The sequence below is a fragment of the Grus americana genome, chromosome 6 (assembly GCF_028858705.1).
Source record: "Grus americana isolate bGruAme1 chromosome 6, bGruAme1.mat, whole genome shotgun sequence".
NCBI lineage: Eukaryota > Metazoa > Chordata > Aves > Gruiformes > Gruidae > Grus > Grus americana.
In genome coordinates, this window is record NC_072857.1 from 40,662,238 (window position 1) to 40,690,030 (window position 27,793).

At 44.2% G+C, this 27,793-nt stretch overlaps 1 protein-coding gene across 2 annotated transcripts in view; it reads left to right on the forward strand.

The window, feature by feature from the left end:
• IQCA1 (IQ motif containing with AAA domain 1) overlaps positions 1–27,793 on the forward strand; it is a 105,829-nt gene that overhangs the window by 73,732 nt on the left and 4,304 nt on the right. Inside the window, exons 12-18 of one of the 2 annotated variants that reach the window (XM_054830759.1) lie at positions 3,036–3,097; positions 5,900–5,982; positions 8,553–8,660; positions 11,958–12,157; positions 20,367–20,453; positions 24,092–24,269; positions 27,441–27,679. In XM_054830759.1, coding sequence (XP_054686734.1) covers positions 3,036–3,097; positions 5,900–5,982; positions 8,553–8,660; positions 11,958–12,157; positions 20,367–20,453; positions 24,092–24,269; positions 27,441–27,679 — 957 coding nt within the window. The remainder of the gene's footprint in view (positions 1–3,035; positions 3,098–5,899; positions 5,983–8,552; positions 8,661–11,957; positions 12,158–20,366; positions 20,454–24,091; positions 24,270–27,440; positions 27,680–27,793) is intronic. The other variant, XM_054830760.1, reaches the window with a different exon arrangement.

The window sequence follows — 27,793 nt, forward strand, 5'->3', positions numbered from 1 at the left end:
AACCACAAGAGGTTAACCATAGCGATGGCTACGACAAGAATATTGACGTCAGCCTCCAGACTTGCTCGGAGCAGAGCATAGTGAATAAGGGCAGGAGACAGGCTGGGTCAGAACTGAGGAGAGGCTGGGTTTGAGGACAGCAATTCACAGTCCCTGCTGGATTTTCTGTAGCTGATGGAGATGAGCACCCAGCGCTCTCGACCAGCTGCGGGGGCTGTAACCTCTTTGGATGCTGTAGCTAAACCCAACAGGGAGTACGGATCAGAGCCCCTCGTTTAGCAGGAGCTTAGTAATCAGTGGGAACATCTTTGTCTAAGGACTTGTTCAGTGCAAGTGTCAGAAGCTGCTCTCTATCTTGACATTGCCAGAAGAGACTTCTCAGTCCAGAGCAGATGCGCATACAGTGCAAATCCGCACTTGCTCAGGCTCCCACGCGATCCAAGGAGTCCACTCAGACACTTCACAGACTGCTGCTTTTACACCATCTCTTCCCTTACACCACAGAATTACTTTCCTCTCCTTACTTTTCCACGTACTTGGTGGCAGTAGCCGCAGACAGCCGATGGCAGCAGGACTTGTACGATCACAGCCAAAGGGTGACGCGGATCCTGCGGTTCCGAGGTGGAACAGTTCCCTCAGTGAGGGATTTTGGCTACCCTCTCCCTTCTGGTGCCAGAGACACTCTGCTCTGGAATCTGCTCGTAGCAACCTCTGAGCTACTCAAAACATTTCCATGAGCCCGCGCCGTAAGACAAGGTGCCACACTGAGCATGAAGACAGTCTTCTGTCATCCGCCAGCTAATGACTAACGCAGCTCACTACACGTGACTTCGCAAAGCGGAAAATAACTGAGTAAACGGATGGCTACACAGAAGCTAGACTGACACTTCAGAGATAGAAACAAGGAGATTTCCATTATAAATGATGAGCATGTTCACATTCATTACACATTATCATTTTCGAAATAAAAGCAGTTCCCAATAAGACATTTTGGAGGAAAGCCACTGTCTACAATTCATATTTCCCCTTATCGCATCTCAGCGTTTGCCAAATTTCCCATAAGTGCTGATGTTAATTAGGAAAACACATTTTTCCCCTGCATCGTTCATTTTTGTTTTGCTCTTGAGTTACTTTATTGGTGAAGCTGCCTTGAGGACAATACCAGTTGGGCAATAAATTCAACATATGCTTAGTGTCTTTACTAGGTAGAAATGAGCTTTTCTTCCCAGTCAGACCCCATGATATGTAATTTCTAGCTTGTTGGAAGAAAGGTTAAAGAGACAAAGCTGGAGGAACACCAAAAATAAACCACTGACAGTCTCAGTATTTCCTCAGTTGTTAAAACAGCGTGGCATATGCTTTGTTCTTCCTGTTCCTTTTCTTTAAAAGAAAACCCCACTGGCACATTCTAACAAGTATTTGCTGCCAAGCTTATTTAAGTAAAGAAATCCAAGGTGTAGTTCTGCAGATACAGAGTTGTTTGCATGCTTCTAACCCAAAATTTAACACACATTATCGCCTCTTCCCAGTTTGCTTATCCATATAGTTCTGAGTTTAGTTTACATTTTTAGCTAGAGTATCTTTGTTGCATTGTGAACAGAAACAGGTGATTGAACCATAGGTGATTGACACTGCGACTGTCCTTGAAAACTTAGAATTGATATATTTTTGAACACTGCTAATCCATTCTAGGAAAAAACTCAGTGTTTTCCAGATAATTGGATAGGATTTTTTAACTCAACAACATAGCCTCTAGAGCTCTGCAGAAGTATTCGCTATTAAAAAAAATAAACAACTGTATTCCCAGGAAAGCAAGCATAAACTTTTGGAAAGAATAAGCTGTCTTGATCAACTAAGCATTTAAGCACATGCTTAAATTTAAGCTGTTGAAGAAATCCCATGGTGCACAAATGTCGCTGTGTAAATAGTTCCACCGAAGTAATTCTAAAGTGCTTTGCAGAACTAGAGCACGGACACCAGTGGTGGGCACTAACGTGGATTAATGATGCCTTCTCCACTACTAATTATCCCTAACCATATTTATGGCTTGTGAGCTGTAATTAGTGGAGGGGCTTGACATTACTGATTCACATGTCTCTCATTTGTGTTTTCCATGGGCTTATTGCAATATGTAAAGAAACTAGTCACACAAGTCAAAAATCTTCCCATAGTGGAAGTATCAAGAGAAGAGCAGGTCATGTTTTTCTGACCTTTTCAAGCTTCTTCCCTGAGGCACTAGGAGAGAGAAGGCAGAAGGATGTCTCATGGTTAGGAGGCCAGCCAGCAACTCAGGAGGGTTGGTTTCAGGTCCTGGTCCAGCTGTAAGCACCCTGCGTGACCCTCAGGGAAACTGCTTATATATTTTACCCCAATGAGGGGGGAAGCAAAAGGCATGAACAAGCTCTGGAGCAGCTACTTGGACCTCACACCCTTTTCCTTCCTGCTTCCCTCTTGGGTAAGGACCATACCCACTCAACCACAAAGTCCTGCTCCAAACAGGAAAGAGCAAAGAGTTTTCTGTTAGGGCAAATGACCCTGGGATTCTTTTGTATGCAGCCTCCACCAGAAGGGGCAGGACTGATTGCTTTGAAGTATGATGCTCTGGGCACTTATCAGGGAGGTGGCAGACACAGGTGAGGTCTAGAGGCTCCCCGAGCAGATATGTTCTAGAAAGAATAAACCAGCAGGTTTTGCTTCATGCAGACTCCAAATTCAAGAGCACCTGCCACAGGATCTGCATGAGATTTGTAGGCTGGACACAGCTCCTCAGCCCAGGGTGCTTCACCTCTCCTGTGCCTTGGTGAAGCACTTAACAATGGGAACATCTCCTGTGCCTTTACAAATGGGGACATGACTTCCTTCCCTCAGGGCATTCAAGGATAGGATTTTCCCCTTTGGGTTCTTCAGCAACAAGGGCCACATTCAGACACCAAAATGTTTGCTGTTCTAGCCCTCGCTTTGCTTCAGCACATTCAAAAATATATATATATATCTGTACTAAGGTCACTAATTCCTGCCTGGTTTGTGGTCTGCAGAAAAAGAAGACAACCATGAGGAAAAAGATACCCGAGATGGAGGAAGACCTAACTCCTGACAGGTAAGGAGAAGACCTGTTCACCCGAGATTCAGACAATGAGACTGCATCCTCTTTGCATTTATCAACCCTTTTTAGTTTTTAATTACACACAGAGCATCTCAACATTGCGGTGCTTACCAGCATCAGGAGCCCCACAATAAATAAACCCTCTTTATTAACAGCTATAAACACCCATGAAAAGCCTAGATGATAAAATCTTTCACAAACTCGAGGCACTTACACTTTAGTTAAAAGGTCTTTTTTGCATTCCCAGTGAACACCACAACCTTCCCACTGCCTCTCTCCCCACCCGATGGCTTCCCAGCACCACTGATAACAGGACAACAAAACAGTGCTTGCTTTTATGCTACAGACACAGACCTTGTTTTTCGCCCCCCCATCTTCAACGATGCATCCAAATTAAAATCCCCAGTCTCCATTAACTCGGGGTCAGGTTAAGTCCAGTACGCAGAGCTAGGCACACGTAACATCTCGGCAGACAATCGGCCCCATTTCCCCCTTTCCCATCCTCTCTGCAGGTGCAGGAGCACCTGGCAGTTTTGTTGACTGTCAGATTTTCCATCCCAGCTAAACTGATAAGGGAGGCTGCAGACAGGCCCCTGTACTCTATAAATCACCCTTCATGTCTGAGGTATAACATGCATGTCATAAATCAGTCTTATTTATCGTTAAGAGTTCTGGCAGATCTGGCAATTTCTTGTGTACCCTTGCTCTTCTAAGCACCCCTATTTTATAGGAAGGATTGGAGAGGATTTCTTCTTTTGACATTACATTTTCAGCGAGCTCCTGATGCAGTCGCTGATAATCTGGTCATTTTTCACCTGTACACATCGTGCAGACACCTACGCAGAGATATCACTGCTGGGATGTGCTGACCCAGCAGCAGGGCAGGAGCAGACCCAGCTCCCAAGAGAGCAGGGCTGGAGAACGGCACCAAGACAAACACACTCAATCACTGCAGGAGGAAGCACCAGGGATTCGCCCCACAAATCCACTTATACGAGACACGCACAGCAAGCCCTGGACTAGATCATTTGGGTGCTAACGCTACACAATCAGCGATCTCTTTACCTGCTTTAAAAATAAAAAATAAAAAAGCACTCTCCGAGCAAATATTTAAAATCAATGTGTCATGAATTATAACAGAGCATGACCTCTCTTACAAGAACAGTGCCAAAGTCTAACAAGGACACATATATTCTATGCTTTTAAAATTACTCTTGCACATACCTGCTTCTTTATATATAAACTTAACACAACATACAGCCATTTAAGAACACGAGCTTTTTATAGTAGCTGGCTTTTAAATCAGAGTTTATGTGGTATTTTGGCTCCAATGCTTTGCTCTGCCCTGCTGAGCAGGGAAGGAGGAAGTATTTCAGAAATATTTCAGAAATAACCAAGAAAAGCTCAGGTTCATCTCTGTTTTGGCATGGCAGAGGGGGCACAGGGGGCTTTAGTCAACAGAGACTGATCACATTGCACTTACTTGGAGGAGACTCCGGGCATGCATCATTAAGCTTGCACAGTAAAAATAATAAGACAGGAGAAGTAGAAGTCATGCTCCCAACAGAACTGTCAGGTTAGTCCCATTCTGCCTTCTGCTTGGTTTATGATGCATGCTCAACATAAAAAAATCGCTGAGAATGAAAGCAAAAGTCAGAGTGGCAAAATCAACGCTGTTGAAGGTGCGTTAAATTTTCTATTTCCTTATTACTACTCCTATATTAATTGTGCCACTAACACTGCATAAACATAAAACTTCCCAGCTGAAATGGAAAAAGGCTACAGACCTCCAATTATATATATATGGTTTTATTAGCCAGCTGAGAGTTACTATTAAATATTTTTATTGTAACAATACCAGAATGTCCCAATTAAGATAGGCAACAAAGACAAAAAAAAAAGCTCAGACATTGAAGGGAGAGGACATGAAAAGTGCACAAACAGTAGAAAACCTAGAAGGGTTCATATCAGTGTCGTTTACACTAATGATTAACAAGAATTACCAACAGGCTTATTTATTTTGTGTAATCCTTGAAGCAGCATCAATCTGTAGAACCAAGTGCCAAAAAATGTCATTGCAATTAATACTTAGACAGAACTCCAAAAGACAGACCAAGTAGAGCATCCACAGCAATAGAAAGCCAGATACAAACGTAAGCGTATTAAATCCTCACTTAGTGGGAGCTATTTCCAGCCGCTGATGGAGATAGGAAGAAACCATTCCACTGGAGAAGTTATTCCCATTTCCACTGTATGTTTTTTCTCCAAAATCCTGCTTTGGCCAACATCACCCTAACACTGCAGACGGACCACTGGTTGCTCCAATCGAGCCGTTCCCAGTACGTTCCTGTGAGATGAGGCTGGCTGTTGCAAACAGAATAAATTCCAGGAAGAATTCATGAATTACTACTAATTGGAGAGCTAAGTGAATAGATATAGTAGTGTTAGGATTGCTGTTATATAATTTAAAAATAATTTCCCAGTAATTGATATTAATGAATGAGTCTATTACACAAGTCATAACTGATCTTGCATCACCTGGAAACGGGTAACAGGATCGGTGTGAGAGGGAGCCACGCGGTGTGTGAGGTAGTAAAAGAGATTCCTTGCCATAACACGGAAAACAGTACTTATTGATTTCATATTGATGGAGCTAATCACCTTTACCTCTGAGCTACCAAATAATTTTATAAAGCTGAGGAAGCATAAATAACTCTGAAGCTAGTTTGGTTATTGAACGAGTGAGCTTTTACTTGCAGTTCCCTAGAATTTCTGAGTGATGTCTCTTGTCCATAGGACCATCGATTCTCTGTACCAAGAACTAGCGGAAGAAGGATTACTAATAAAAGCCAAGACCGTGAATCTCTCCGATTACGTTGGTAAAGTACACATTTTACAGCTAATGTGGTGGTTAATCTAACCAAACCTCCAGCCATTCAATGTTCACTGACCCCTGTTTCCAGTCAAGAGTGAGTTCAAGAGTAATGACACTTGCAGGACTTTCAAACTTGAGTATCTAGAGCCGTGTATGCAAATCGAGTCTGTTTCTGCAGGGTGCTTAGTGCCTTTCACTTCTGCTGCTGAAACCAGGACCTGTTTGTGAAGCCGGTGCTCGGCTCCAGGCACCAACACCTGGAAGCCTTGAATGTTTTTGGATGTCACAAGCCCCTCTGAGGTAGAAACCAGGTCATCCTTTAAAGGAGCACTGGCCAGGCCTTAGCCAGACACTGCAAATCTAACAGACCTGGGGTCATAATCCATCCAGAATATTTCCCAGAAAACAGCAAACAACATACCTTTACCACCTGCTCATTCAGCAGAGAACGCTCACCCCCCCTACCCGCCACCTCCCTGACTGCCCCTGCGCATCAAGCAGTGCTTTGAGGCATGTCTGGCCCGTCCTTTGGCTCGGATGTAGCTCTGCCTAGTTCTGCATTTCATAGTCCCCTCGCCCAGTTCCTGTTACCTGCAGCTGCAGTCAGACATGCTTGCTCGTGCTCTACACAGAGGGGAAAAAACCAACACACACCCCCTTGCAGGCTGGACAGGGGTCTGACACCATCTCCAGAAGCTTTTGGTGACACACAGTAAGGTCACAGCAACCTTAGCAGCAAAACCCCCAAAATTCCATTGTTTCAAAGGCCACCATTATTTGACTTTGCAGACATCCAGAAGCCACCATGCCACTGGTTGTTAGTACAGTGCGTATCGTACGTCACCTCCAAATGCCACATTTATATAGACTCCTAGAAGCACCAGTTATTGCCTTCAGAGTCTTTGCCCACTGTGTTGAAGGCTGAATTAACAAGTGTTCCATCCATTTTATGCTCATTAAATAATCACAAAGTAATAGAAGGGTTTCATTATTCCTTCATTCTCCTGGCCAGTACCATCAAGGTCACCGGTGTCCAACAGACATTCCCTACCACAGATGTTTCGAAAGCACATCTTAGCCAGCGGACAAGAATTAAGAGCTGATAACATCAAACTTGGAAGCAGGCTGAGTACTCGGTACTCTGTCATGATTCTTGAGCTGCCAGAGCAAGATACAGAAGGTAAAGTTGGCCTAGGATCTGGACCTCGCTTTTCGTTTTAACCCAAAAACCCAACCCCAAACCCTCCCTTTTAAGGGTCCAAGGACACAGTCAAAGCCTGCAGAAAAATAAGTCCTCATCTACTCAGCTCTTACAGGGTTGAGGTCTAAGGAAGGTCACTTACTCCCGGTTCCTGGGAAAAGGGCAAAGAGCAGAAGAGTGCTACACAGTGAGTAAAGGCACTGAAATGTCCCCCCTCTATGACAAACCGGCATCGCTGAACTAATTTTCTTGGTGACCTTATCTAAATTAGTCAGAGAATATCCACTGTGATTTATGTTCAGTTGCAATTAAACCCTTTGATGCCTTCTAATTAAATCTGTGAAGATTAATTCCTATCCAGTTCTTTTGATTTCTCCTTAAATAAAAGATAAAACCTGAAATGAATTTTAGTCTTCTGAGGGGAGAGGGGCAGTTGCGACTAGGGCTTGTCTGCCTTTTTGCCCCCAAATTACGACTCCGCTTTTTCTCTTAACCATTGCTAATTCACCTCTGCTCCAGAGCGCTCCAACGCTCTCTCTTTTTGTCTCCAATAAAACATAATATACTATTATTTTTCAGTAATATTCACCATAATGACATGTAATTTACGCTAAAAAAAATCATCAACTCATCACAACTAGTTTTCCTGCTTGTGGCCCATCCTTCTGGATCTTTGTGCTCCGACACGTCTTGTGTATGGACCTTGACAGGGCAAGCCATGTGATTGTGGCTCTGTAACAAGAGCTGAGAAAAGATTAGATCGTTTCAGTTCACGTCAGGGATTTTTAGTTTCCTTGGGTTGTTTTGTAGAGGGTGGTTTTTTTTTTTTTTTTTGAACAAAAAAGACCTGCAAAGCAAAAGCCCCACCAAATTAGGTGACACGCTTAAATGTCTAGCATGGCGAGAAGCTGCAATGTGATGCAGCCGGGGAAACGCTTGTTAAAGTATCTTTTCCCCTTTCTCTGAAATCCTTTTGATAGAGCGTGGTTCACTGGGATTCCAGCCCTGCAAAATCCCAAATCTAGAAATCCTTTGCCAGCAGCGTGATTTATGGTGCTACTAATGACTCTTCTCCACAAAGTTTCTTTAAAAGGTTACTCGCGACCGACTGCTCTGCTGAACGCCTTCCGCAGCCTGGAAGGGAAAAGTCCACAGCATGTTTAACTTCATTTTCCTTTACAGTTCACCTTTCCAATTTCTCAGGGCCACATTCCACAACAACACTGCCCCGTTCGAATCCCCGTCCCTTGACGGTACTGGGTTTGCTGAGAGCACGTTATATTGGTATTCTATGGTCGTTTTTCATTACTTGAGTTATGCATTTTATAACAATGCAGTGTCGCATTTATTAAGCCCGTGCTTCCTCCCTACAGGCGAGTACAGCTATCTGGGGACCACACTTCGTCAGGTAGATATAGAGCCAATGCCCTCTCTCGCAGATGTCAGACAGCTAATAGCGCTGTACGGAATATTGCCATTAGGTAAGAGCACAGCAGAAATTACTAGAGGGCAGAATTACAATGGCTTTGCTTCCTGTCAGTAACATGCGTTTTTACTGGCTTTGACAGGGCTTGATTAATCGTAATCTAAAGCATTTTGCAGTATAATTGTTTTTCAATTAAGCCTTCTGAGTGAAGACCGTATCATTTTAATAGTGCATAAAGGAGCTCGCACATGCTATTGTCAGGTATTGCATTTCCATACCGTCTCTGTTTGCATGTTAACAGTTTGTGAATGGCAGCACATAAAAGGAAATCACTTGGGAAAGATAATAGCTAAAACAAGCTCCAGTGATCAAAATTAATCAAGCTAAGGGAAGGGCTAAGGTTGCCATTTACCTTTTACAAGCTGGCTAATGTTACTCAGTACTAAACAATGCAATCGTTTAAGGAATTAGTCTGAATACATTTTGTACATCAGAGAGAACATTTTTTAAATGCCCTTGCAGTTTTAATGCCAGACTTAGCCAATATCCAGCAAGGCTTTGCTGGCTCAGGTTGTTTGCTTTTAATATAAAAATTTATCCCATATTTTACTTGGGAATGGCATTAAGCCAAACTCTTGTGATTGCAAGAAGTGCCTGTCTCAAGGGCCTCTACTCATACTTCACTTGCATCCTGTTCCATTCCCGAGTGGATTTCGGGGAGATTTTAACTAGGCATATCCTCCCCCAGGCTGTGTCATTGTCCGCTCATCCCCTTTATAGGGCAAAAATAACTGATGCGTCCCTGCCTCCCATTCTGACAAACGGAGCAGAGACGACGCGGAGCTTCTGCTTTTCCCTCCCCTTTGCACGCCTTCCAGAAAGGCCAGCGCTCGGGCTATTCTGTACGTACGCGCTCTCTGCAGCTCTCCTCCGGCATCTCCTGGCTCCCCCCGTCCCCAGAGCAGGCTGGATGCGTTGTAGAAAACTCGGTGCGATAGTGCACAAGTCTGCTTCATTTGGGTTTCAGGAAGAGAAGAGTGCTCCTTCCGCCCTACACTCAACCTGAAGAGTCAGGTTAACAACCAGCATCCCTGCCTTCAACCTAGGTGGGGTTCTTTCCCATCTAAAACACTCTCAGCTGGTTTTGGGTAAACCCCCAGGGGCTGGCTGCAAGGTTGAACTGCAATCAGCTGAGACCAAGCTCAGCAGTTATCCCTGTCTGCACTGACTGCAATGTGCTATTTCCCATATCAGATAACTCCTCCAAGGTTATGTTTTAACACCATCTAATCTAGTGAAATCAAGCCCTGAGACACCCCCAAGGCAAGAGGAAAGAGAACCCATAAATTTTCTGCCATTTATACAATTGGCTAAAAATCTAGGGAGAAGAGACCTTGGACTAGTTAAACAAACAGAATGTATTTGCAATAGCAGTTTGAAAAATGCCTTTGATTAAAAAAAAAAATATAGTGCATGAGCCAAAAAAAAGGCACAGGAATGGTTTTGGGTGATCTTATGGATGACATTTTCCTTCCTTAATTGGCCTCAGAACCAGTTCATCATTATACAATTGTGTACCTGCAGAAGTGAAAGGTTTTCTCAAAATAGTCACTTGATGGCAAGGAAAGCTCCAGCTTAAATGGCACTGAGAAAATTATAAGCAGCTGAAAGGAGAAGTAATAGTAGAAGATATACTTCATCTTTAACCACAGAGGAGTCTGCTGCTCCCCTCATAATAAATCTATGTGTAATAATAATAGATCGGTATGGAACGACCAAATATTAATAAAGCTTGGGTGGCTGACAACTTCACTACATCCTGCACAGTGCTGAAATCACGGCATTCATCTTAGCACTCAGTCCATTCCCAAATAAATGGCACTTTAAACCATTAGGACACAGAGAGGCAGCCTGATGGTATTTAAAAGCAAATCCAATTCTTACCTAGCTGTCCCCCTTAACCCAGAGAACTTTTCCAGGCTAAGCCATAGGCTCCCTCCACAGCCCGTCACTTTTGGGGCTGGTTTCCCCCACAGTCCAATAGACACCGGTCTCAAAGACCTTCAGAAGTAGTGGATGCTCACCTAGAGTCAAATCTGACTTTAACACCCACCACTACTGACCCAGGATGTTTTTAGGCATCGAGGCAGCGATGTTACTGGCCTGCCAGGGGATATGGATAAAGCATTTGGCATTTTCCTGCTACTTCCATCTCCGGAGGTTCACCTGTACCTAATTCACACAGTGACAGAGCTGCAGAGAAGACAAGTTTATCACCATCAGCCACCTAAATCCCTCTCTGTGGTTCTGTTTCCACAACACAGGCATTTCTGCTAGGCTTTCCCAGGTGACGGAGCGTATTTCTTACGGCCCAGAATGTATTTACCTGGCACAGCCATAAAGACGGATTTAGAAGTGCTGAGCAGTCGTCGCTGCCGACAGAGCAAGTGAAGCATAGCAACTCTGGCATTTGCTCACCCGAATAAAATGAAGGGAACAGAAAAGACTCCTCCTTCTCCTAGCAGATACATCATACCCACTCTGCAATGTGCAGCTGCCACGTTCCAGACTGGGGAAAAGCATTGGCTGCTCTGCAGATAAGCTAACGCCACGCTCAGCAGGCACACGTAGCAACAACATTTAAGAGGAAAAATTACCCAAAAAGAGGGAGGTGCATGCAGAAGTTGAGGGAAAAAAAACCCCCTATGGTAACATCTGGTTTCAAAATCACTGACAAACACAGCTCCAACAGATAGTCCCGTTAGTTTGTTTTCTGTAAAGATGGGGAAGCTGGAAGGCGTCATTTCAGACAGCAGGAGGAAGGAGTTCTGCTGCTAGTCCTACGTGCAAGATGAATCTACGCCCTTGTCCAGTTGCAGAAAGCGAGGACCTGCTCTGGCAGCAAACGCAAAGCGTAAAGCCACGGGTACATCTCTAACTCCACCTCTGCCTGACAGCTGGGGGAAGGCGGTTGTCCCCATGCAGAGCCTGTCTGTGCACCGCCAGCAGCAGCTTCACATCAGTGCTCTTATCTTGGGTCAGTCCTCAAAAATTTACCGATGAATTAGCTGTCTTTTAGCTCACAGATTTAGAGCTGAAGTTTGCCCATCAGAAGGTACAAACAAGGGTGCGTGAGCTTTGTTACAAACAGGGATGTTAACTCAAACGTGCTGCGGCCACAGCTCCGGTTATACAGAATTGAACTCGAGTACTTGTGCCGTATTAAGGAAACAATGAATTCATGTTATAAATTATTTATGGCAAAGGAAAAAAAAAGAAAGTTAGAATCATTCTGTTACCTTTATAGCAGACTTAAATGAAAGCGATGATAGTGCCTTATGGGTTTTTACAGGTTCCCAAACGGTCCACGAGAAGGCTCCTGTGGTGAAAGCCTTGTTACTAGCCGGACCCGCTGGCGTTGGAAAGAAAATGCTGGTCCATGCCATCTGCACAGAAACAGGAGCCAACCTCTTCAACTTATCTGCTTCCAACATCGCTGGGAAATACCCAGGCAAGAACGGCCTGCAAATGATGCTTCACATGGTTCTCAAGGTACTACGTTTTGTGTACTCCTCAAAGTTGGTTTCAGTTAATCGCATCTTTTGTGGAACAAACAGGGAATTAAGATTGTAGTTCCTCCAGACCGAGCGACACACACACCAGTTGTACGAGGGCAAAGCTGCCCAAGGTCGAAAGGACTGCCAACCCAATTTGGAATTCCCTCCCTGCTTTCAAATGTTCAAAACCACTTGTTGACAGCCAGTGCGCGCACCGCTGTAGAGAATGTAATGCCCCTCGAGAAATCACTCGTAGTAGCCATATTTTTCACATTAACATTTGTGCAAGCTTTGTGTTGCCTTGAGTATGAAAAGCATCACAGATAAAGAAAACGCTGTTCTCTGTTTATATGCACATCAGTCAGGAATGCTTGCCACGCAGCATTTAATCAAATACTAGACTGGGGGTGGTCAAAAATTTCCTCTGGGACTGTTGCTGTAAACCAGCTCTCCTCTATACTGCTCTCTGTTTACCTATCAGCAAGCTTTTCAAAAGAGGGAATCCTACCTCAGGATTGCATTAACAGAAATGTATGAGAAGTCTGGAAATGAAAGAAGGCATATGAACTGTGAAGAACATATCCCAAATCCTCTTTAAAAAAAAGACACTATCCTGGCAGGATTTCTTCCACATTTTAAAGTCCTCAGCATTTCTGCTAAGGAAGGAAGCTGGTAAACGGTTCCAGACAAAATACTCTTAGAAAGAAAAAAAAACACAGCACATGCACGAGAAAAAGCCAAATACAGTATTTTTCCAGTGCCAGAGGCCTACTAAAAGACTGAATTCAAATTGGCTCGCCCTGGGATTTATCAGATGTATTTTATTAAATCCAGTATTATATAGCAGGTTTTGTGACAGGTGCCTCCACATCCCCAGAAAAGACAGGTTTCGCAGTTAAAAGCAAAGCAATCCTCAAGGACCCCGCTTCTTGCTGGTCAGAGCAGCGCCTAAGGAACAGCGAGGACGCTGTGATCACGCACCTTTGATGCCGTAACACTAACACTGGGTCTAGCACTCCCTGACACAAGCTAGTGCCGTTAGACTGAGCTAATACTCCCTTCTCCTCCCTCCGCTCCGTACATTTCACCCTTCTCCACTTAGTTCCTCCGCCCTCGTGAGTGGCAGGGCGCACGTCTGGCTGCAGGCGCAGCGCACGCCCCGTCCTTTCCATCATCCAGTCCCTGCTAGGGCACGAGGCCTTTAAACACAGGAGAAAGGAGGGCAGGCTTTTTTACTCCTATAGAAGGTTCCAGCTAAAGATAAGAGGGTTCATACACACACCATATATAATATACGCTAACTGGAACATACATAAAATACATATCTATGCACATCAGATAAGTATATATACACATGCACCATGTATATACGTACATAAGATCGATATCTAAAACCCCTTGCGTTTTTCCACGTTACTTAAGAACAAACGGAAACGTTACCCAACACCTCCCCCAGAATTACGGGGAGCGGTCCAAGCTTACTTCTCCGCTGTAGCTCTTACAAAAGCAGCAGTGACACTCTGGTGAACCTCCATGAGTTCCCAGGATGGAGGTTGCTCGCGATCACATGGAATAAGGGCTGTCCGGGCACTTACTTATCAAAAGGTGACTTGTTCCAACTGCAACAGCAGTGCTGCTTCAAACTCCGCTCCTTAAACAGCAAACGGCACAGCACAGAGGATCTCTTTCCAAGGGATACATCATCTGCATGCTCATTTCTCACTGACATAGCACCAGCCTGTCTTAGCATCAGTCAAATCAACTACATTCCGTTTCCATTCCCAATTCCTTTGGTGGTTTCACCTCGCCCTGACACCTTCTTTCCCCACAGCCGAGTCACTGATTTCTCCAATCTGCTGATGATTTCAGCTCGAGATCCTGTAGGTTCTCAGAGCCAGGCTGGAAGCAAACCTCCATCCACACAGGCTCTGCAGTTTGGGTCTTCACAATGCCAAATGTGTCTCACTTTCCCTGTCTCTGGGCACTCTCAAGTCCCTGCCACAACCATCCAACCCCATTTTTCCTGCCAGATCCATTGCTGCTTCTTCACAACATCCCATGCTCCCATCCAGTCCTGCAGCCGGGATGGAGTAACTCCACGCAGCAGCACAAAGAGGTCCAGGCTGTAGCCCACCAGCAAGACAGTGGCTTTACAGGAAAGGGCTGGGGGTTCGAAGGACAACAAATTGAACACAAGTCGGCATGTCCACGCAGCAAAGTCAGCCAAATACTGGCCTGTATCAGCAAGAGTATAGCCAGCCTCTTAAAGCAATTAATTATTCCCCATTATTTGGCACTTAAGACCACAGCTGGACACTCTGTCCAATATCGCGCTACCCTGTTACAAGACAGGCATTGACGAGCAAGCAGGTCCAGCGGAGAGCCATGAAGATGAGGTGGCTGGAGCGCACGAGAAGCCGAACAAATCCGGTTGTTTCAGCCCAAGAGAAGGCTGGAGTGAGAGGGAGTCTAACTGCTGTTTTCAGGGGATGATACAGAGAACGGAGCCAGACTTCTCCCAGAGCTGTGCGGTGGTAGGACGAGAAGCAACGGACACAAGCTGCAGCAAGGGAAATTGTTTATGTTAGGGAAAGAGTTTCACAAGGAATCAAAGAATAAGGAATCTTTTATATCCTGATTTGCAGGAATCTGCTGTTTCCCCGAGCTGAAGCAAACACAAGGGCAACACACATTGAAAACAAATTCCTTCAGAGGAAGCTGAACACTGGTATTTGCCCAAAAAAGTTTATTTTTCACCACGGTAAAAAAAAAAAAGTCAGGTGTAAACATATTTGGATTATGGTACAACTACAATATACAGTGGCACATAGAGCAGACAAGCCATGAAAGCAAGTGGTATCTTGCAGCTGACATGTATATTTAATATTCACAGCTCTCACTCTACTATCTCACACACCATCGTACACCTCGTTAAAGTGCTTTGCACGCAGATGATCACTGAAAGTCACCACATCTCCAGAATCAGACACTTCTGGTCATGGGTTTTTGTTTTTTGGTGGGTTTTTTTTTTTTTTGCAAACAGAAAGCTTGCTTGACAGTCACAGTCGCTACTCTAGCTTTCCAAAAGCGCCTTTATATAGAGTTACTCAAGCAGAATACAGACCTTCCACTTAGAGTTGTAAGTGAATGACAGGAAACATGACAGTTCTTTTTCTGGTGTCTTATGATCCATGTAACCATCATGAAACACCAAGAATTAGTAAATAAGAATTAATGGTGCTCTGGGATAAAGGTGAAGTAACCTTGCGCTTCCGATTACCTATCGAATCTGCAGACAGCCGAGTTTCTGTGATGAAAGGAAACTCTGGAGAGCATAAAATGACCATTAGGAAACTTTCCGTCCATAACCAAGTGTTGGCTGCTGGCAGTTGTTTCGTGGGAGACACCCTAAACAAGTGAATAGCATTGGAAAAAATGAAACTTTAATTTGTTTCAGATGCAAGAGCCAAATTCTTTTTTTCCCCCCCCTCCCTTATTTCAGGGAGGAGACTTGCAAGAGACATACCAGCCCTGATCCGAAAAGAGAGGCTTGTGTGTTACTCAAAGCAGGCACTTTAAATGTCATACGGAGGAAATGACTTCTCTCTCATACCAGAGCAGGAAAACACCGACATTTCAATCTGCCTATTCAAAGGAAATGTAAGGAAGATTAATATTAAATAGGAAGACTACTGAAAGAAGCTGCGAACACCAAGCCTGAGCACTTGTGTTCTGCATAAAGACACAGCAAAGCCTGCCAGGTCAGCTCTGCTTCGGAGCAAAAACGAGAGGATCTGTCTCTAATATAGAAACATTTCCCAGCAGTTCCCAGAACAAAAACTCATCTTTCAAGCGTGAACCAGAACACGCTGGAATATTTCAATTAAGCCACATTTTCCATGTCTTGAGCCAGCCCGAACTCGGCCGAGCTCTCCGCCAGCGTGTACCAGGCGATGGCTTGGCTCGCCCCTCTTGCCATCCAGGCACAAAGCACCGCCGCAGCACAGCAGCTTCGTAAGAGATGCAAAGAAAGATCACGAAGGACGCATAGAAACAAAAGCGAATCCGGAAAGGATGGAGGGGAGAAGGTAGAAGGCACGACTCCGTGACACAGAGGTGGAAAAACGCAGGTAGTTCATAAGGCTTAACTCCGAGGCAATAAAAATGACAAGGCCCTCCATTAGGAACCATAAGGCAGCCATCAGGTTAATCAGTACCAGAGCGAGACAACCCCTCTCGGGTCCTTCGCCGGGGCCGCAGCAGCGCACAGAAAGCACATTGTACGAGAAACCACACATGGGAAAGTGTTATTAGTGCAACACTGACCAGGCTAAAAGGTTGGGAGAGAGGTGGCCGGGAGGAAATACCAGCGGAGAAGACACCTACGTGTATCAACAGCTCAGTGTGTGCCACGCAGCCGGCCCCGCTGAACAAGGAGCTCTACAGAGCAGCAAGCTGCAGAAATATTTCGACGCTGTCGCTGCTGGGCGACTCTTATCAGGCTATTTGGTTGTGCTATTTAGCAACTCAGAGGGGACTATGAAAGTGTTACACTAAAAAGGAATACAATGGAGTTTAAGTGATATAATCCCAGCATTTCGGGGCGACGTAACTGTGAAGTCTTACCAGCAATATTTTTTCCACTCAATCAGGTTCCTTTATGCATAACCACTGCTGTATTGTCCCTTCAGGTCATTTTTCTGGCAGTCTGAAGAACCAGGTACAGTTTACCCAAGTACATTGCCAGAAGTCTCTGTGTATTCAGCACTTCCGTGCCACAAAAGACTCTTCCATTGCAATGGAAATTTGGGAACAGTACAGTCAGCCTTTCTTCCATGCATCCCAGAGCAATTCTTTTATCTCCAGCCTGCTAGAAAAGCCTAAACCCTTGAAGCGTCAAATATCGCCAGTACTCAAATATACAGTGTTATTTCTGTGACAAAGCAGCTTTACACTGCGTTACTCTAATGTCAAAAAATGAAATGCATCCTGTTGGAGACAGTATTTATAGTTATTGTCTGCCTAGCAAGCCAGAATACAGCGGCATCATTGCCGTAGCACTAGAATATTTGCCTGGTGAGGCTCCCACATTTAAGGTCTAATGACAGGGTTTGGCTTCTTGCTGCTTTGGAGCATTTCCGTGAATATAAACTGCAGAGCATTGAGCAGTTTTCAGCAACAAATTGAGCTTCCAGAAAAATCTTAGTCTTGGATCTTTTAAAAAAATTCCATCAAAGCCTTCAAGTTTGGAGAAGCCTTGTGCACATCCCCTCCAAAAAAATCAAGTTCCTGTATTTTCCAGCGTAGCCATTTAACCATTCAACTCTAGCTCTCAGCTTTGAAAACTTTAACCCAAGGCTTTCAAAAAATCCCATTTGATCTTTGATAAATATTGCTAGACAGCAGGACAAGAAGGCTTTTTTTTTTTCCCCCCCTCCCGTCACAGTTTTCCTGAAGAGCAAATCAAACCTGCGTAACCCATGGGAGCGCGGTTTGCAGCGCGGTATTAGAAGGGTTAAGGAGCCATCTGCTGGCAACTCCAACAAATTGTTGAATGCAGCAAAGCTAATAAAATTTCAATTACAAATTAATTATGTACAGTGCATTTAATTATCCATGGATTCAAACTGTCCATGGATAATTCAAATGAAGCACTTGCACAGGGGGATATACAGTCTGCTACGTATCTGCCAACAATTTAAATTAGATGCCGATGGATTCTGGGTGTCTGATCTGTCTTTTAGAAAAAAAGGGGCCAGCTATAAATACAGTGTGTTGAATTTTGTGGTATTACTGTGTGTCAACACCAGGAAAAAAGTATATACATGCAGGCCAGTTTATAAATTTAGATCATTGCCCCCAAAATAAAAAACACAGGAAAGTATCCCTTGGAGAAAGAGCCAGAAAGAACGGAGGTTATTCCTTGTATTTCCACTTACTCAGTGGGGAAATAAGGGGGACAAAAAAAAAAAAAGATGACAGGTGTGACAAGAGCAAGCATTCTTCTTTAGGAGTTAAAATGAAAGTAGAGTCTGATGAAAAACTTACAGCTCCATTTTAGAGTGCTGCCAACCACAGAAACCATCTCTGAGCCAAAGGGGGAAGATCTGCACACCCCCCGACTGGGGCGACCCCCCAAAAGGGACAGCACGGTTCCCTTTGAAGTGCACAAGCAGAGTTCAACCATTGCCACCAGCTTTTATAGCCTCTCTAACCTCCCCCACCTCATTCCCCCCGTCACATCGCACTGCGGCATCGGACACACAGGTATGGAGAACGTATTGCCCAACGGCTACGTGGCTCCCCACGCTTCATACAGCCGCAAAGCCAAAACACCGGCCAGGGACCCTTCTCCTTCGGCAGCAAACGCACAGCGCCTCTTTGCACGACCATTAACACGCACAATTAGCGGAGAAGTAACCCTTGTCAGCAGTTCCCTTGTCCCCACTTGTTTCCAGGGCTGTTTACAGCCATCCAGGAGCTAACCAAATTCACCTGCAGATCGGTAGGACAGAGCTGCATTTTCCTGCAGGTGTCCGAGCTCTTGGCTAGCGGGATACTCAGGAGAAAATCCCTGAGCCTCAGGCTGCTGCACAGCTCAGGTCGATGAAATCACAAGCTTGCCCTCTCAAATGTACCTAGCAGAGTGCGTGCAGGCTTACGGAATGCGCCAGACATACCTCTGGAAATAGATAAATAGGATATCGATGATAAAAAAAGCATCTGGCCTTAAAATGGCAGATACTATCGCTGTACAATTTTAATCCGGCATTACATTCCAGCTTGTATACTCAGTCCACTGCTGGACTGAGTTACCCCTCGACTTGTAAATATATTCACACAACTGCCTAGGTCCACACATCAGTTTCTGCACGATTTTCACATTACCTTTCATGATAAAGTTTTGGGGTTTTTTAAATCCTCATTATTAATGCTAAACATTTGAGTTCCTGCCTTCCAACAAAGGAAAAGCTCACTTTTCCCCAGTGAAGCCATTCTGAACTTGGAGGTACCACTTGACATAGTCTAGGACTGACGAGTTGCCACAAATAAAGTGTCACATGCCGAAGATGGCATTGTTTCCACTTCACCCCGTCGGCGGCACAGCCGAGCAAACAAGTTTAACAGCCCTCATCTATTCTTTTCCCCCCCCCCTTCAATCCATATTTATTGTACAGACCCGCACACGCGCTTGCTGCTTTTGAGATGCATCCATAAAAAATGAACTGCGGTGCTTTGAAGAAAGATGTTCGTGACTTAATTCTTCCTGCGCTGGCTGTCAGTCAGACACCGAGCTTGCAATGCGTACAGCCTAGGGGTTTTGTAAGCTTCCTTCCTGGAAGCAGCAGTTTCAACTTGGGGCGGGGGGGGGGGGGAAATAAAGCAGGACAGAAGAATGCCGTCTCTCTGTCGTTACCCATTGACTCCTCGAGCCATCACTTTTGTTGCTGAGCAAACTAGCACGGCTCCGAGAGCCGCTCGAAAGTGATTAAAATTTGGCAGCGGAATATCTAAACCACTGGCGTTTCTATAGCAATAGGGAGAGTGCAAGATCTGAAAAAGCCTGTAGCATTGCTGCCATCCTGCTGTGAACCAGAGGTATAGTGCCTCCGACTTTGGAGCCGGGAAGCCCATTTGTATAGACACACACCCCCCCCTTCAAATTTAACAGGTTCCATTTTAATTGTTGGCCTAACTGCAAATTAAATGCTATTTTGTAAGCCAGAAGACTGCATATCAGCTTATTTTGCTGTACCTTTGTTTCTCACGCGATAGCCATGCCTTGCCTGTCTCCCCGTCGGTTTTGCCCTTGGAAAACCAGGGAGGGATCCTACAAGCCAGGCAGCCAGTCTAAAGCTGCCGGTGGTCTGTTGTTCGCCACGGAATTCCAAGTCCAGGCTTTCTTTTTGCAGAACTGCAACTGAATTTGGGTTTAGAAATGAAAGATAAGCATAGCAGTCAAAGTGATCCAGTTTGGGTTGGGTTCTTAATGTTAGATTCCTAACTGGAAATGGTTTGATTTGCCAAGGCTGCTGAGCAGAGCCAGCGCTGTCCGTGAGTGCTCAACATTTCTGGGGGGGGAATAAGCCAGGCTAATTTTAACCGTTGAAATATGGATTTAAAAGCATAATTATAGACACCCAGGTACAAAACTGTAGCCATTTTAATCAACTTCTTGCCTCCTCTCCCCCATTTTCTCTTAGGTGGCTAAGCAATTGCAACCTTCAGTCGTGTGGATTGGAGACACAGAAAAAATATTTTCTAAAACGGTGCTGAAGGCTGAAGAAGAGGTGAGTTACTCCTTTTTTATTTCAGTGCAGATAATTTCTCCTGTTGCATTACAGCCGACACAAAGGAGCAACTGTATTTCTTAACTTAGCACATACCAGTATGACCAGACCTGCCAAAGCTTGCTTGATAATAGCTTGTCTCACTAACATTTTTTTTCTTTTAAGACAGTCTTGTGACTTCTTAAGAGCCCCCAAGAGGTCGCGTTTTTCTCCTACACACCTATACTTGCTTTATTTAAAAATAGTCCAGTCACTGCTCATCAGTGCACTGAAAAGTAGAAGAGAATAATGGAGAATTTCAAAATATGAGGCAAGAAACTAAAAGTTAAGATGAGCTTAAGTTGTTCAGCTCTATTAATTTGAGAAATTGGATGGAGCCAAAGTGAACAATAAAGTAACAAGGATAAATTTCCACTGTGAAAACAAAGAGCCTATGTTAAATAGATATGTTTACAGATTATTTTCTTTAGGCTCCCAGGAGTCCTATTGCCACTGCTTCCATTCCTTTCTCTCTTGTGTAGCTTCCCCACTAGAAAGAAAATTAAAACACTGCCCAATAGGCACAGCAGCTCAACCATCGCAGCAGAGAGCAATTCACCTGAAATCCTGATTAGATTCGTGCTGCTTGCAAAATATTTTACTTTTAGCGCTTCATGTGAAAAATTAAACCTTTTTTCTAAGCTGAGTCCTCTGCCTGTAAGCTGCGGGATGGACACAAGCCTGTATTTTGGAAGACCGGCGAAGCATCACCTTGGATGAGGGCTGTATAGCTGATGGGTGTGCAGTGGTTGATGCCCTCTAGCGGTCCCCAAACCAAAAGGGAACCTTTTTCTTGGGTTCAAGCCTTGACAGCAAGCGCAGATAGGGATTAAAATTAAGACTAGGGGCCAAAGACTGCCTGGAGCACTCATGATCTTTGTCTGCTTTGATAGCCCTGCCATCACATCCATAGCCCTGCAGGTATTTAACAAAAGGTCTCATGATCTCGGTGGGAGTGGATGGCTCCAGGCTTGAAATCACTTGGGTCCAAGGTAGTTCACAGCATAACCCATGTTTGGGGCTAGAGAGCACGAAACAGGATGGTAACTGGGAAGCCTTCCTTAGGAGCAGGAGAACTTGAGAAGATGAGCTAAGCTCAGCCCTCAGGAGAAGCCAAAGTGACTGGAAGTCACTTCACTCATCCTAGTGTGATGTTTCTGGCACCATGAGTGAGAACCTGGTAAAAAGAAGCCTTAAATCCTTCAGATACCCATGAGAACAGTAATCTTTCTCCAGTCCTCCCCGGAGGACGCAAAGCAGTCAAATATCAGATACATTCTGGTAACCCAGTTGCCAAGGATGATGTGCGAGCAGTTCAGCCACTCCAAATTAAACAAATAGGGGTCACCTTCACAATTCATCCTGCTTTTCTGCAGCTTCGGTCCACATGGTGGCTGAAATCATAGCCGGCCTCTTTAGCAGCCCTTCCTGCTACCAACACATTTCTTTCAAAGCAGAGGAGATATTTTATTAGCTTTCAAGACATATCCCTGAAATGTGTACGCTATGGACACACACAAACATTAGCAGAGCTGCGGATACATACATGCCAGTCTGGCTTAGTGGCCTTAATATGAGTGGAGTGTTTAGCTTGGTCTCTGATACTGGTTCAATCGTTTAAAATATTAAAATTAAGATTCCTACAAGCTGAGCAGCAAACGCTTGTTGTAACTCTAGATCAGTGGGAATCCATGAAGATCATTTGTCACTCAAAAAAATCATGTTCTAAATGCAGGAGTTAATTTAGGACTTATTTTCACAAATCAGTGGCAAACTAGGAGTCAGACAATTGTTTTAAAATTTCTCTGCATGTCCTGGATAGGCAGTTTTTCCCAGCAGAAGATAAATCCAGATAACACCATGTCTCACTTGAAGCAACTATTATCTTCTATCAGTCCTTTCAGTAAGATGGCATTCCTCTCCCCTCTGCACCTAAAATAATTGACAATTCCCACTTTTCTAGCAATACCAATGTCTCAAAACATTAGAAAACACTTGTACTTCCTTCCAGTACACGTGAAGAGGAGGAAATCTTGAAGCCTATGTGTAGCAGCAGATATGTAAATCACAGAACAATTTAGCCAGCATAAAATGTGTTTAAAAAAGGAAAGCTACATTTCAGTCATTGCTGTGACCAGATCGCCCTGGCAGAGCAAACACGGCAAGGTTAGCTAAAGCTTCCAAGGTAGATATGTAACAGCAGCTTGTTTAATCATCAGAGAAGTCAAGTTCATTACCAAAACCTTCCTAACAAGGGAATGGCAAAGTCTGGTTAAGAAGTTGTGATTTGAAGTCACATCCTCAGACAGCAAGCATCCTGTTTGGATGCGGACAGAGCGACGTCCTTTCTTTCAGAGCAAGGGAAAAGCCAAGGCTTCTCCTTTGCCCCAGGACAGACCTACTGTGGTTACGAGTTCCTCGGGAGCGAGTGCAGGTATCCCCGCTCTCCCGGGAGCGGTGGGTGCATAGGTAGGCACAGCAAGGAGGGGATGAAAAGATGGCAGCTTGATTTCCCAATTTCTCCTCCTCCATCGCTTTCACTCCAGAGAACAGAGCTTTGTCTCCTTTCTGTCAGCTGTCCGCTACTGCGGCCAACAGAAAAATTGGATCACAAAGACCGTACGCGCGATGCAGATTCACAGATGTTTATTACCACCTTTCAGCTGAGAAGGTTTACAGGACACGGTTTTTTCCTTATTAAGGAAGGCTGATCTGAAATTGAAGCTCAAGTTTCTCAGGGAGCTGCCTACTATATAGTAAAAAATAATAATCACAAGGTGGTCTAGAGAGTAAAGTTTTCAAGTGAGTGTTGGTAACTTGGATGTTAAGTCCCAATTGTTTCTGAAAAGAGTCTTCCAAGTCATTAGACTTCTCTGCTACACTGTCCTAACCCAGCTATTTGCTTATGGATTTATTATCAGTAGAGAGACACCGCCACAGCAATTTGATTAAGCTTCTCCGACCAATATTCACTTGAACATTATCAAACCTAACTATCCAATAACAGGTTTTGCTCAATACTCATCTGCTCTTTAAATAGTATTTAAATATTTGTTATAAAGTCAAATAGTAATTTATTGCAAAGAAATGAATGCTGAGTTCAAAGAGCTTGTGTTCTCAGGCTAGAAATCACAGCAAAAATTAGGGAGTGTATTTTTCACATGTAAACCATGGGTAGGAGTTGTTAGATCATAGCCTCCAAGAGCTGGGAGGATTCCACGCCAGGTGACAGACCCTGGCAATTTTCCTATCTGTTAAAGTTCATCAGTAACACAGGTCCAAGCAATAAATCTCCTCAAACTGGAAATCAGCATTTCCTTCTTTAAATGAGTTGTTTCCTTCCTGCTTTTCAATACCAGGACCAGCAAATTCAATAGTGAAAGGCACTAGCGCAAACCCACAAATACATAAGCAGAAATCAAGTCGTTCTTTGGTCGAGCATCTATAGTCTGCTTACACCAAATGCAACTATACTACTAAAAAAAGCACAAAATCCTGTTGTATATAGTGTGCCTACATACAGCTTCACCTCATTAACTGTAAACTATCAGCATCGATAACGGCTCTTTCCTCCTTGTATTTACATGTACGCTCTGAAGATGAACCCAAAACGGCTGGAAAAGATGCTCCCCAAATTCCTTAAGGCTTTGAAAGCACAGGACAGAGTGCTGCTAGTGGGAACCACCAGCCGTCCCTTCGATGCTAATCTTAAACCTTTCTGCAAAGTCTACCAAAAAATCATTCTGATTCCTAGGCCTGACTACGCTTCAAGATTTGGCAAGTATTTCAAGTCATCCTGAAGATGATTACTGTTTGAAATCCATGTGTCTTGTCTGGTGATCCTCAGAACAGACTTTAAACTCAATTCGTACTCCAGGTGCATCTCAATTCCTAAAAATTTAGGTAACACTATTACAGGCAACCCCAAAGATCGAAAAATTAAAGTGGAAGTTGGGAGAAGAGTTTAAAATACTGTTCTGCTGTGATTAACATTTTTTCATTTGGTTAGTGTGCACCGAGTTCAGCCAAAGCTGTTTTTTTCTCCCTTGTGAAGGATAAGATCCTATTTCAATACACACTTTCTATTTTAAGCTTTTCTTTTTACACAGGGATTCTGAATTTCTGTTATTCCTATCCAGTTTCCATACTCTAAACAATACACTTCAGGGTCTTTCTGTAAACAGAACCACGTCCGGACAATTGATTTTTGTCACTATCAAATTCCCTTTTTCTACTTAGAGATCACAAGAGAAATTGTAGAGGCAGCCAAGATTTTTGCATGTCTAATCTATCAAATGTTTACAGTGACAGACAGGCCCTCCCAAAGTCTAACAAATTCTCTCAGTACCCCATGTGCTGAGACTCAAAGCTTGTAAGGAAAACTGCGTCTCTCTAAACCAATTTCCGTGGCTAGAAAAAAACAAGCTTCCAAGAATGCAAGTTTGTTTTCAGATCTGAATCACCTTGAAGTCCAAAATAGCTCAGCATTGCCTAGGAAGAAGTGCTCCAAATTAAGTGTATTAATATAAATCAGTTACTGCGAGAAAAATGGTAGTTTGTCCACATCCTTCAGAATTGGCTGGTAAAAGGACTTTTGTTCCCAGAAGTATTTCCCACCCACCCACCCCCCCGTGGTTTTATCACGGATGTCATGTGGTTTAACTGGGTACTAAAGAGTCTGGACGCGGTGACTCATAAGCAGAAGGACGGTTTAGGTTCAGTCTAAAGATCATGTGAAAAAAAGGGTTTGAGCTATTCAGAATGTCACCAAACACTTCGAGTTAGGACTCTCGAGGGTGCGTTTCTTCTACCAGCAGCTCCTAGCACAAGTATCCCTATTGATCACCATATCAAGGAAAACAGACTCCCTTCGTGCCTCTAATTTCCAATGGACCATGTCCCAGAAGAATGCAGTAGCGAAGGAAACCACGTTCAGTTGGGGACCTCGCTACGCAATTGTATTTAACTACAATATGGCTCTGCGTAGTCACCTTATTACAAAAATCACGCGACTGTATTGGGAAGCCCAGTTTATACCGCCTTTCGTGGAGGCAGCCAAGGTACCGAGATGATGTTTGGGCAAGCCCAAGACAGGTTTTGACTGCCTAGCACATTGTAAATCTCTCCCACGTTCAATAATTTTCATAGTGTGGATGGGAAATGGTCTCCAAGCAAGCTAACATGTGTTTCATGTTATGTTACAGCTCTGATAAATTGCTAACAGATAAGGGACATGCATAAGACCTAGAGAAAGGAGGTGATAGCAGCTGAATTTAGCTGTGTTTGCTTCTGGGGATTGAACCATCACATTCTGGGATTCTCATTGCTAATTTGGAGTCCAAAAAAGGGCCAGCCAAAGAGATTTCAACTGCAAACTTAAGATTGCCCCAAAAAGTTCACTCTTGGCACTTTGAAGCAGATCAAACTTGTCTCTCTACTTCTTTGACAGTGCCTGGCTTGTTCTTTACCTCCAACCCTTCCCTGAAGTTCAATGGAAGTACGGTCTTTACGAGTACAGAGCGCTCACCTCGCAGTCTTGACAACTTTCAGTGCCTGACACCCAGTTTGGGAACTACAGAAGCTTGTTTTGACAGAAAAGCCATGACATAACAAATACTCATAGCCGCAGCACGCCGCTACCTGTCTGCTACAACCCTCCCTTTTGTTACGCACCAGACCGTTCTAATCCACGCGCAGTGGAAACAGCAAGCGTACAATGGAAATCATTAAACTGGGAGATTCACGATCCCATACTGGTTTCTTGCTATTCATCACCCAGCGAGTCAGCATCTCATATCAAGTAGGATCCTACCTACAGCAGGATCCGTGGCACACGATATATGGCTGCGCAGTAGCGCTCGCTGTTGTGTGCATCAATTCTTCTTTTATGATTTAGCGGTTCAGCCAATAATTATCGAGCATGGCTGTAATTCAAGTGGAAGATCACAATTTGCCCGAGTGAAAAACAGAGGGCTGAGTTATCAATAGTTATGGGCACAAGTCCATAGTATCGACATTGCAGTCGAAGCAAGAGTAAGGCAGGTTTTTCTCCGTTACACTGCTGCCTTGACATCCAGTGCCATTAACGTTCCACCCAACATTTTCAAGATACTCAAACCAGAAATTGTCTCATTCGAGAACCTTTTTAATCTCTATGCGTATAACTTGTTATTCTTTCCAAGTGTTTTCTTTAAAAGAAGACACGGCAAGATGGCATGAAAATTTTATTAAGCTTCTCCAAGACAGACTGTTACTTTACAGAGGGTAAACCAAAAACATTAATTACTCCTGTTAATTTGGGGGTCTGGGAGGAAAATCTCAGGCACTTCACAAACATTAAAAACCCCTTCCTGTCACAGAGGTTCCCAGCTAAAAGACACAAACAGGTTCACCATTTAACAAGCAAAATGCCAATCACAGCAACGTACACCCAGCCTTTGCAACACGTGCCTGCATAGCTGGAAGCCTTTGGCTTCCAAACCAGACATCAGGTCCCCGGCGCAGCCCTCGGATCGGCAGGAGTAACCTGTGATCAGGGTGACGGAAATAAAAACCCGCTGTTAATATAGGTACTTAACTCTACACACCCAAATGGGAGAATTCTGGACAGGTTCTCTTTCTGTGTATACACACAGGCGTATTTTAGTAGTTCTTTCCATTTTTACACACGTAGCCACCTCACATTATGGGTTCTTAATGACTTTCTGAAAGGACTGACTGGTAGCCAACAAGTGATCACTAATGGTTTAAGAACAGATGTGCTCAAGGCCTCTGTGCTACCAATCTGTAGACAAAGGAAACAGCAAAAAAGAAAAATTTGAATCTCTACTTTCCTGACTGATATCCCTTATTTGCCTCTTTCAATTTCAAAATGCAAAAAAATATTTCTCCTACATTCCTTAACGCACGTCTCTGGCATTCTCTCTTTTTCCGCATCCCGATGAACAGTGTTATGGAAACACCTCATCCTGCAGAACGGCGGAGCCATCACCAACTTGCTGAACATAAGCTGCCTAGCAAGGGTGTCTGATGGTTTCACCCAGGGCCACATCGTCCAGGCGGTGCGAGCTGTCCTGAGCGAGCTCCGCCTCCTGCAGATGACCAGGAAGCCACTGAGGACTGCCGAGTTCACGACTTCTCTGGCCCGACAGGACCCCGTGTACAGAGAGGAGGAAGAAACATTTAAGGTGACATTAAGAGCTGTGTTAACTGGCTGTCTTTCATCGTCCTCTGCCATGTCCTTGTCCAGGCACATTTGATCTAGAGACCTGCTAATTCTGCTGACGGGTTGGCACATCACT